General features: G+C 41.5%; 1 protein-coding gene across 9 annotated transcripts in view; it reads right to left on the bottom strand.

The window, feature by feature from the left end:
- Nucleotides 1–12,342, bottom strand: part of GPR155 (G protein-coupled receptor 155) — a 53,237-nt gene that overhangs the window by 22,644 nt on the left and 18,251 nt on the right. For all 9 annotated transcript variants that reach the window (XM_061608448.1, XM_061608444.1, XM_061608446.1 and 6 more), the window contains exons 3-6: nt 5,432–5,831; nt 3,664–3,829; nt 2,620–2,775; nt 1,146–1,229 (exon numbers count right to left, since the gene is read on the bottom strand). In XM_061608448.1, the coding sequence (XP_061464432.1) occupies nt 1,146–1,229; nt 2,620–2,775; nt 3,664–3,829; nt 5,432–5,831 (806 nt within the window). The remainder of the gene's footprint in view (nt 1–1,145; nt 1,230–2,619; nt 2,776–3,663; nt 3,830–5,431; nt 5,832–12,342) is intronic.

Raw genomic sequence — 12,342 nt, 5'->3', positions numbered from 1 at the left:
GAGGGGACACAGGAGATCTGCTAGTGGAGCAACAACCACATCATATCCCCTGCTGCTTTGCCATGAACAGGTTAGGAGGTAGGGAGAGGGCTGTCCCCCCCTTTCCCTCCCATTAACTGTAATGAAAGGGATAGGGGGTAGTGTCACAGCAGTTTCTGAAGCATTATCAGGCAAATGAAGGGGCTAAGAATAAGGCATCTACATATCTACCACCGTCACACTCTGTCTCCCTCCTCTCCCCCCAGCTCTGTTAACATCTATGCCAGAAGAGCTTTCAACCGGTGGGCAAGAGACTAAAGCTGCAATCCAATATATGTCTACTGAGAAATAAGCTCAATTGGGTTCAATGGGACTTACTCCCAGGTAAGTGTGTACTGGATTGCTGCCTGTGTTGTTCTGCCAGTGTATCTCCATATTCACCATAGTGGCACTTATGAAGGAACCTAGTGCCCTTCAGCTGGCTTATCAATAGGACCGCATTTCTACATGAACCAAACAATACTTTCAAAGGGAAAGAGCATTCTTTGCTGATGATGCAATGCATGTGGAGGGCACCCTGATCTAAGAGGTTTCTTTTTTAAAATATCGGTATTAATATTTTTTAAAATGTTAATACCAATACTTTTGGCATGTTCATCATACAATAGCATGAGCCTAGTATAATGATTTGCATACAATGCAGTACTTGAACAAAGGAAAATCTCCACTCACCCCCTCCTTTCTACCACAGCTGACTCTGTAAGATTTCTCCCAGTTCCCCTTACTGGTTGTACATATCAATTTGTTCCGCAAACTCTCAGAAAATAATTTGGGGGAATTTAAAGACGGCTGCAGTGGAGACTTCCCTTTCAGCAGGTGTCCTTGCACTTCCCCTGCATGAATGTAACTCAATGTATTCATTTATATATCATCATTTATATTCTTCCATCACAAACTCAAAGCAACATGCATGGGATTCCCAAATGATCTCATTTGCAGGCAACAGCCAAGCCTGCTTGGTTTTAGTAAGGTAGGGAGAGAGAGAGAGAGAGAGAGAGAGAGATCGGCACACACCTGCAGATCTTCACTAAAAATATAAACTTCCTAGTTTCAAAACAATCATTTTTACAAGTAATCTTCTGTATGTTTATCTGCATTATACTGACCTGAGCAATAAGTAAGTTAGTTGTAAGCATGTGAGGAAGCTGCTTGTACTTTTTACTCAGAAGAATAACAGCAAGGGACCATACCTGGAACACAGGCAACAGATTAAATTACACTTTTCTCTGCCCCAAGGAAGTAAACAATAAATGTGTAGATTTGACGGTCCTACAACATTTTCTTTATTCCAGCGACATTCAAATTTTCAAAGAATCTTTTTCACATACTTTTTTTTTTTGGCTGAGAAACCTCATCTTCTCAGTGGAGTAATCCCAGGGTTTCCCAGAATATAGTTTAAAATCCATCTGTCATTTGAGTTAGCATTCTGATTTTTACAAGCCAGCTAATTATCAAGCCATGTAAAAATGTTAGGTTTGCTTAACTGGTGGAAACAACCACCAACTCCAGCAAGTTTCACAAGCCTATCTTGTCTATTGCACAAGAACAGTGGCTGTAGCTGTCGGTGGTAGCGCGATAAGACCTTAAGATTTTCATTTCAGTTTCAAACATATAATTACTTCACTCTGAAATGTCAAAGAGCACTGGAAACAAGGATGATGTAGATATAGAAGTGGTATGCATTTTCAGTGCAGCACTCTCTATTTTGTTGTATCTGTGCAGAGCTACCCGCTAGAGTCACATTCTTCATCCAAGGGTGCACACTATATTGTACATGCTGTTCCAAATAGAGACATATATCTAGAAAAATGCAATGTGTGAAACAGTCCTTACTCTGGTACAGCACAAGCATTCAGTGTTTTAGGAACTAGCCAGTTTATTGGGTTAGCTGCTGATCTTTATAAGAGCAGAACATCTGTGTATATACCTGTAAATGGGAATGCCTGCAAAATGCCATCTAGCACAGTAGGAAAAAACCTATGAATCTGTTCAGTATTCTGAAGCTTTCAGTGCAACAGTTTGTCCTTTGCTGCCTTATACAATTCCAAGGAAGATGACTAGTTGCATTTACCATTATCAAAATTTCATTAACATTACAGATAATCTTTTAACAAAAAGAGTGAAAATATTACAGTCAGTTTGCCAGTTTTGGTTATCTTGCCTGACTTCTGGCACCTGGCTATAGTAGAAAATAAACACAATATTGTGCATGTTGACTTGGAATTAAGCACTTTGTATTAAAAGGGGTATACTTCCAAGTAAGCATACACTGTAAACACCAGTTCTGTTTTAAGATTACTGTTGATGTTTAACAATTCCTTTTTAGTATGTGTCTAACCTTTTTCTGAACAATGTTTTTAACCTTTTCCTTTAAAAAAAAAGATGTCTTGAAAGCTTTTTAAAAAAAAATGTTTTTAAAGATGTTTTGTTTTAATGTCTTTTAAAGACTGTTTTTATGATATTTTAAAGTGTTTTTAGTGCTTTTGTTTGCCACCCTGGGATCCTGCTGGGAGGAAGGGCAGGAAATCAATCAATCAATCAACAAATAAACAATGCAGGTTTTTATCATTTGAAACTCACCAAAGAGACAAGACTGACAATACTAATATCAAAGCTAACATTTTGGATTGCAGATGCCAGTCTAGTTGGATCCATAGATGGGATGGTCAATAGCCAAGCAGAAACATACATGATAGGGGCAGAGACAAAAGTGCTGATCACCATACCAGAGGTTATCTGCAACCAGAAATTAAAGTGAGTAATTAAAAAGTGTGACTTCAACTGCCTATCATGAGTCATATAAATGGTTGAAAACACAACTGTGTGCACACATTCTAAGTACATGTGAGCCTTCTGAAGTGATTTATGGATGGGAAAGTATTCAGCAAGTAAAAATGCATGGCACCATTACATTATTATAATTAAAGTTGTATTCCACCCTTCACTCAAAAGGTTCCCAGCGCAATACATAATATTAAAAATATATAAATCAATACAAGAACCAGCAAACCAACAGTATAAAATAGATAACAGAACATCAAGAAAGGAGAAATTCAGACAATCTGGCAACAATCTCTTACATAAATCTGGGTATAATCCATAATGTATGTTTGGGTTAAAGGTGTATCCTGGGTCTGCAAAGGTTGAAGACCACTAGAGTGGAGACTATGCTATCTGATTAGCCGCTGGAGTTTGCTGTTATATTACTGGCATATGGTATGTTTTTAATCACAATTTAGTGTTCTTATGGATTTTTAACTTGTGTACAATGCTTTGGGAGTCTATGGGCAGAAAATGCTAAGAAATAATGAGTAGTAGTAAAGTTAAGCTATATTCATACCACACATTTATTCTACTATTATTCCACTTTAAACAGTCATGGCTTCCCCCCAAAAATCCTGGGCAGTGTAGTCTGTGAAGGGTGCTGAGGGTTGCTAGGAGACCCCTATTCCCTCCAGAGAGATATAATTCTCAAGAGTAGTTTTAGACAGAAGTGTATTAGCTCCATTATGAAATGTGACCTTAGAGGAACATAAGCCAATATTGCTTGCATAAGAAAAATCAGTTTTCAAGTCTGCTTGAATTTTACATTTGTTCACCAAGTTACGGTTTCAGGAAACCTACAATTTCAACTTCCATGTTAAACTGTGTTGCAAATATAGCTACACCAGGAGCTGCTGGAAAAACGCCATAGAGAAATGCATAGTTTGATAAACTGGTGTGGTTGACCAAGCTGCCACTGGTGTCCAACAGTTCCACCATTTCCCGGCATAGAAGTGGCATCAACAGTCTAGAATAAGGAAGTGAAAAGGAAACACAAATTACCCAATGGCAAATCTTAAGGATCTTTTCTAACCTCAAAAGATAGCCTTAAGGAATAATAGAGTAAAACAGATTTTAAGCTAATCTGTTCATTGAGCACACTGTTGACACAATTCAATGGAAAGCATTCACCTCTAAGTGGATGTCATCATCCCTCCTTTTTTGATAACAACCTTGTGCCAAGACACTGTTATGTCTTAATTTAAAAGTCCGTTGAGTGCCAATCCCACTGCAGAGGAACAATCAGGAATTCACACTAAGATTACCAATTGTTCCTTTGCAGATGTGGTTTTACCTTTCACACACCTGATGTGCCAAAGGATCCCCATACTTGTCGTAGCTTCTGTGGTTGATGGAGTTCTTGAGAAAGAATGTTGAACATCTACTTTGATTGCATATTCAGAATCAGTTCAATATTGAGTACTGAGTTCAAAGACAACCCAGATAACTTAAGCTTTAATTATTAAAAGATCCTGAATATTCACTCTTGCTTTATCAAATTCAACCGCATCAGTAGGTCACGGGTATTTTAATAAAAAGAACTATAGTAGACCACACAAGGCAGCCTATCCCTGCTTTTTCAGAGACCCACACAATCCCATAGTGGGACTTTTGAGGGTTCCCCTTCTCCCTTCAGTAGCATCACCACATGGCAAACTTTGAAAACATTAGGAAATTAAAAAAAACCTCTGGTTGATAGAAAAGAATTGTAAGTTCTACTACAAATATGCAGGGCACATCAAGTCTAGGGATGCCTGAGCAATCTTCGCAAAATTGCTATAGGAAAGGACCTGATCCACACCTCTTGGATTAAAGCACCAATCAGAATTTAGCTGCTCACTGCATGTTGTGCATCTCCTCAGCCGTTTAAATTCAACAAAAAATATATTTAAATATTCATTTTGAGAGAAAATGTTTTAAATTCCCAAATTAATGCAGAAATGAAACAGAATCCAGGTAAAAATCATGCAAAAGTGAACTGGATCCAGACAGATTCGTTCATTCCTAAGTTGAAATGTTGCTGTTGTTTTCTGGTGTATTAGAACTAATAGCACAGACCTATGCAGTTCCAACACTAAGTACTTTAAATAATGAGATTCTTCTTCAGATTAATTTACATTGAGTTGGACCCAGACTTTGCTCCTAATGGCAGAGAAGAGGAGGCGACCTTTACCAATTCCTCCTTCATCCACAGCCCTCAGCAGCAGCACCACCTCCACTGTTACTGAGAGTTGGGGGAACCTTCCACAACAGTGTTGGGGGCTGCTGGGGGAAGTTGCTCCCCTACCCCTCTGTCAGCAGGATCCCTCCACTGGATCAAAAGTTTTCATCTACAAAAAGGCAAAGTATACATCCAACCTACCTGGTATGGATTTGCCACTGAAACAGCCTAATCTGCAACAACAACCCCCCAAATGCAGTCAGTTAACAACCCCAAAGGAAAAATAAAATTTCAATTCCATTTTCCCCACCAAATTCATATTGTTTCTATCCTATGACAGAAATTTTAAGACATACACCAAATACTTAAAGTAACAGGAATACAAAAAAATTGGGGAATTAAACTTACAGTTTAGCTGTGATGAGAAGAATCAGCGCAACAAATGTACTTTTTGTCAGTTTCTTTAACTGACCCACCATAGTGAGGCCCAGATAAAAAAGTGCTGAGCCAGAAAATGAACTGGCAAGTCCATCAAAGAAGTTTTCTAAATATTCAGGAATCTTTTGATTAAGAATGAAATTTGAGGCAATTCCTATGAAGACCATAAATACAATTGGGTTCTGCAACACTCGAAGAAGCCCAAGTCCCACGATCTTGATATTACTGTGAGAAAGGTTATGATTGTCTCTTGATTTCTGGATTTCACAGAAGATAAATCCTAAGGGGTTTAGCATCATAAGAGATATTGGTGCAACCAGGTAGATGTACTGGAGATATTCAGGATATGTAGTTTGATATAAAGCTTCAACTAGAATAGAGATATAGAAAGTAGTTACTGACAAGGATTTTAATAAAACATTTACCTATACTGACATGACTATTCTCAAATACATGCAATTTTCTAACCATATGAGTTGGAATCCAAAGATTTTCATCCATTATCTATGGTTCATGCAGAAGAGCTCTTTTAGGCAACCAATCTGTGTTATGATCCTGGCCTAAGTAAAAAAGCAGTCTTGTCCACAGATTTTGCTCTATGTGTGCAAGTTCCTCTGCACATAAGTAGCTTCCAAATTTTGTCCTTGTTTGTTTCACTGCTTCATATATGTGGCTCATCTAGCAGAATATCGTCCATGCACTGAACTCTGCAAGAAGTTATTTGTCTTCTTTCACAGTCTTTCGGATCCAGCCATCATTATTAACATACCGTAGAGAGCAACTTCGCAGAACAATATATAGAACAAAAGAAGTGGGTGGAGTTACATCTTGCACAGCAACATGAAAAAAGTTATTTCTATGGCCTCATTAAAGAAATCAGTTGATTTAACTTACTGACTAAAAGCCATATGATTGATCAACCAACTCAAATTTGCATTAGTAAAACAGCAATTTGGAAACAAAAAATACAGAGTTTATAGTCTTGACAATATTGAATGGCTTAAAAACAGCGGTTCCCAAACTTTACCGCCCCGCCCCCCGTGGAAAACTTGAAAATCGCTGAGGGCCTTGGTGGACCACTTGGTGAAATTATATTTCTGCCTGTTGTAGCAAACATAATTCCACAGAATTCAAATTATAATACAATAAAATACAAAATAAGAACCAAAAGAAGCAGTAGAATATAATTAAAAATCAATATGAATATTTAACACGATGGAAGTGCCCTTTCCCATCTTCAATCACAAATCCACAGACATTCTGCAGACCACCTGAATGAAGCTCACAAGACAACTGGTGGTCCACGGGCCAGAGTTCGGGAACCCCTGGCTTAAAACCGTTCCATTTTGGATCTGTCTTCTGAAAACTGATATACTCCCTTTATTCAGATCCTAAAGATCTTGTTGGCACTATTTGGTCACGATCCAGCATTTCCTTAACAAATTTGTTAGATCTGCACAGGTTTGTTAACTCTGTCCACATTCTCTCCTTGAAAGTGCATTCATGTTATGTCACTCAGTAATAAAATACAAAGGGACGGATTGTACCTTTCTAATCTCCATGGGCAACTAATCTAATAGGCATAGAATGCTTTCCGGTAGGAAAGGCAATCCTGCCTCTTGAATATGTAAACACTATACAGTATTTCAAATTTAGGTCCATAAAAATCTGGAGCTGTTCAACTACACCTTGATCTTTAAGCTAGGTGCTTGAAGAGACTATTGCACTCCAAGGAGGAGGCTACTAGCTTCAGCCCATCTCATATTTTTAGGTACCCATCTGTAACTTCAAGATTGACACCCAACTGTAAAAGAATGGCAACTAAAAATTCTAGAAGTTTTGCGGCTGTAACCAACCACTCACTATGCTATTTAGTCACTGAAAGAGTCGAAATGTTTCTTGATGGTCTGCAACCCTGTTGCCGCTCCTTATACTCAGGAATGTGGTAGCAATAAAAAAAAATTGTAGGCCGTCACTTTGATGACATTAAGTACTACAGAACAGAATGTACACTTTGCAGAATGCCCATTAAAATGCTACAAATGCTATTCAAAAGTTGGTGCAAGTTTATTATAAACCAACAGCAGAATATAAAAGACATATTGAGTCCGAGATGAAAGGTGTACCAAGAAACCCAGTTCCAGCAAGGAGATCAAAACAAAAGCTGGAAGTCCAGTCTGTTACCAAACGCTCAAAGAGAAATGGTAAGGACACCAAGTTTCATCTTGAACATTAGCTGAGATAAGGAGAAAATGGCATCTAGGTAACAGAACTTGCTAGCAGGACACATTAAGGCAGCCTTTCCCAACTAGTGGGCCACCAGATGTTGTTGGACCACAACTCCCATCAGCCTCAGCCAGCATTGCCAATGGTCAGGAAAGATGGGAATTGTGGTCCAGCAACATCTGGTGGCCCACTAGTTGGGAAAGGCTGCCTTAAGGCATGGAAATTAGAATTGGGCCACCAACGCTCACTGCTTTCTCACAATGGTCCCCCAGGAAAGCTTGAGGCTATCTATAGGCATGGAATGCATCCCCCTTATCAAAACCTAAATAGCATCTTTATTCTTTTTATTAATTTTTGCCTTTTAATTGCAACTAGGCACTCAATGTAGCTCACAAAAGTATTTAAAACAATTCGATCACATTAAAACTACTTTTTTAAAAAAATCAACCAAAAGAATGGGGAATAGAAGAGTTTTCACATGCTTTCTGAAGCACTGAGCAACAGACTATCCCCCTAAGCAGGCAGAAAAGGCCATAAATTACCACATAAATGATGCACAGATCAAGGCCCTCCCCAGCTATCTCGAGCTGCCAAGATTTTAAATGAGAAAAGGTATTTCTATAGGTTAGTCCTGTAGACACTCCCTATTTTGCTAGAAGGAATCCAGAAAAGGAAAACACAGGGATTCGAAGTGCACTTATGTTCATAGCAACGGATTTCACAGCTTATAATAATTGGTCTGCATATACTTCTGCATAAACCTGACACAAACTATTTTGCTGGGAATTTTTGGAGGTCAGGTACTATAGGTAACAATACTTCCTCTGTCTCAAAATACCAACTCTATTAGATTTCTTATTTAATTTACACCAGAAAGTCAAATGTTTCATTTTGCTTACAATTTGTCTACTCGGCATAATTAGTATTAATCATGGTATTTATGTCATCAGCCTAACAAATGCTTAACTATGTCCTGTTCTTTTAATTATAGAGTCAATAAACCACCTGGATTTGCAGAGTCAATGTTTTCTTCTATATTGCACCATTCAGGGACTCTTAGCTTGCCTCTCCCAGCTGAGAACCATGACCTCTTAAAACAGATTGTTATATGCTCTTAAATTGGGGGAAGGGGGGGAGAGCATAAGAGAGCATTATCTTAGAGAAGCAGTTCTCAATCATTTTTCCCCCTGCAGACCACTTGAGAAATTATTGGGAAGGGGTCTAAGCCAACCACTTAATTTCCACCCCCCCTTCTGTGCTGGCATTGTCAAAACCATCATCATACTATGAGTCACAGGCCCTAGGCCAGGGATTTGTTAGCAGCCTCATTCTCTGTTGTTAGAAAAAAATTAATCAAGTGCTGGGCCAAGAACAGATTCTAGGCTTTTCCACCACCTTCCCAGAGATCACCAGAATAGATACTGCAGACCAGTTTGATAACCTCTGCCTTATAAATCAGGATAGACTTAGCAAGAATACCCAATGTAAAAAGAAACCCTAATACTGTTAACAAAAATCCCTGAAGTTCATGCACTTTAAAAACAATTATTTGACCTAAACCCAGAGCTGAACGCCACCATACTGCACAAATGCAAAACTTAGTATCATCCACTGCATGGAGCATTCTAACCATCTCAGCTTTTATGTTCAAGTGTAGATCGCTACTGCCCTGAAAAGATCACTATCCCCCCACATTTCTAGCAGATGCAAGAATAAATACTGCAAATTGGCTTATTAATACAGTTGCATACTACTACTTTTCATGGCACATATTTGTTTACTAGTGCAAGGTACACCAATCATGGTTAAACTTACCTAGAAGTATGGCTCTTGATGACCACTCTACTTAAGTGATTAATGACATTAACTTAAAGACTAATAGCCAGTAATCAAACTATTTCAAGCAAATGCTTCAAGTTTCTTTGATCGGAACTATCAAACCTCATCTTGTCCTGGGGTCAATCTACTTTGTCAGGCTTTCTTTCTTTCTTTCTTTTTTTAAAGCAAAACATGGCTAGTAGGATTTGAACAACACAAGTAGAAACACGGTCCCAGACCATGGTCTGAAAGCACATGAGGCCAGCACCCTGCTGAAGCTAAGTGCCTGCATGGTCAGTGCCTGCATGGGAAACCGCCTGGGAACCACATGTAAGCCGCCTTAGGTTTCTATCATGGAAAGAAAGGCGGGATATAAATGCAATAAACAAACAAACAAACATTAACCTGTTCAATAAACCAAAAACTTCTCTCTCTATAGTCTTATACACATGGAGGCTACTTAAATCCAGGGCTGTGGAGTCAGTATGTCAAACCTTCGACTCCGACTCCTCTATTTTTCTACTGTCCGACTCCGACTCCTTCATAAATGGCAAATGTATATGCAATGCCAGGTCCGTTGCCCAAAAAACATCTCTCATCCATGATATGATATTGGATGAGGGAGCGGATCTGGCATGTATTACGGAAACCTGGCTGGATGAGGCCGCAGCTCCCATCCTTGAGGCCATGTGTCCAGCTGGGTTCCTATATGCGCAGCAACCGAGGGTCGGGAGACGGGGAGTGGCGGTCATCTATCAGGGGTCCCTGGTTCTCACCAGACCTCCTCTCCATGAGACCAAGGTTGTAGATTGCATGTACTGGAGGTTGGGCCCAAAGGGCTGCTTAGGGATTCTGCTCGTGTACCGTCCACCCCGCTGCATGACGGACTCCCTGGCCGAGGTGCTGGAGGTGGTCTCAGATGCGCGGACGCAATCCTCAAATTTGCTGGTGCTGGAGGATTTCAGCGTACATGCTGGGACCGCCCTCACAGGGGCACCTCGGGATTTCATGGAAACCATGGCTTCCTGGGAGCTGTGCCTTGTTTCCATGGGGCCCACCCATGTAGCTGGTCATGCACTTAACCTTGTATTTGCCTCGGGTGAAGAGGGAAGTGATCTGAAAATGGGGGCTACATCTCTTACCCCCTTGTCATGGTCAGATCACTATCTGGTGAGAGTAGACCTTTTGATGCCACACCCCCTCCGTGGGGGCAAAGGACCCATTAGGAGAGTCCGCCCCAGGCGTTTGATGGATCCAGATGGATTCCTGAATGCGCTTGGGGATTTTATGGAGCCTGCAGACGGGCACTCGGCCGAATCCCTGGTGAAGGAGTGGAATGAGGCGATCACCGGGGCATTGGACTGGGTGGCTCCGAAACCCCCTCTCCCCCTGAATAGGACTCAGACGGCACTGTGGTATACTCCACGGTTGCGAATTCTGAGGCGAGAGGTGAGACGGCTAGAACGCTGGTGGCGGAAATCTCGCTCTGAGGACGATCAGACATGGGTTAGAGCTGCTGCAGCGGCCTACCATGTGGCAATAAGAGCAGCTTTTTTGCTGCCTCTTTTGCATCCACAGAGCACTGTCCCAGGAGGCTGTTCCAAGTGGTTTGAAGCCTGGTCGGTCTAGTTGCTTCGGAACCAATGGGACATTCTAAGACCTCCTGTGATGAGTTTGCAAAGCACTTTGCGGATAAAATCAATCATATAAAGAGTACGATTCCGCATGCTGTCGCTGTGGATACAGTGAGTGAGCCAGAGTCAGACAGTGGTTTTCCAGTGATGTGGGATCAGTTCCAGCTTCTTCCTTCTGATGAAGTGGACAAGGTGCTTTCAACCTTAAGGCCAACCACCTGCTTACTTGATCCTTGCCCATCGTGGCTCATTATGAGCTGCAAGAACAGACTGGGCGAGGGGATCAAGGCGGTGGTAAACGCGTCCTTGGCAGAGGGCGCGATGCCATCAGCTCTCAAGGAGGCAGTAATAAAACCAATCTTAAAGAAGCCCTCCTTGGATCCCCAAGATCTGAGCAACTTTCGCCCAATCTCAAACTTACCATTCTTGGGCAAGGCGGTCGAGCGGGTGGTGGCGAAGCAGTTGCAAGCGCACTTGGAGGAAGCAGTTTATCTGGATCCATTTCAGTCGTGCTTCAGGCCGGGACATGGGACTGAAACAGCCTTCGTCGCCTTGGTGGATGATATGAGGAGAGCGTTGGATAGGGGTGAATGCACCTTCCTCGTCCTCCTGGATCTCTCAGTGGCCTTTGATACCGTTGACCACGGTATCCTTTTGGACCGATTGGAGGGGTTAGGCATAGGGGGCACTGTTTTGCAGTGGTTCCGTTCCTTCCTTTCTGATAGGTACCAAAGAGTAGCACTGGGGGATGAGGTTTCAGACCCTTGGCCTCTCACCTGTGGGGTGCCACAGGGCTCCATCCTCTCCCCGATGCTATTTAACATCTATATCTATATAAAGCCGCTGGGGGCTATCATCAGGAGATTTGGGCTGCAGTGTCACCAATATGCGGATGACACGCAGCTCTATCTCTCATTTAAATCTTCACTGAGGTTGGCTGCAGAAACCCTGTCCAAGTGCCTAGAGTCGGTGAGTGCCTGGATGGGAAGGAATAAACTGAACCCTGACAAAACCAAGGTACTGTTCGTGGGAGATAACGGAAGGTTAGGGGACTTGGACCTGGTGCTCAATGGGGTACAACTGCCCCTAAAAGACCAGGTCCGCAGCCTCGGGGTCATTTCTGACTCCCAACTGTCCATGGAAGCTCAGGTTTCGGCTGCGAGCCGGCCAGCACTGTATCAACTCCATCTGATATGGAGGCTA

Source organism: Rhineura floridana, chromosome 2 (assembly GCF_030035675.1).
Source record: "Rhineura floridana isolate rRhiFlo1 chromosome 2, rRhiFlo1.hap2, whole genome shotgun sequence".
NCBI classification, from domain to species: Eukaryota; Metazoa; Chordata; class Lepidosauria; order Squamata; family Rhineuridae; genus Rhineura; species Rhineura floridana.
Note: the sequence above shows the minus strand (reverse complement) of the source record. Positions and strands in the feature narration are given on the sequence as shown.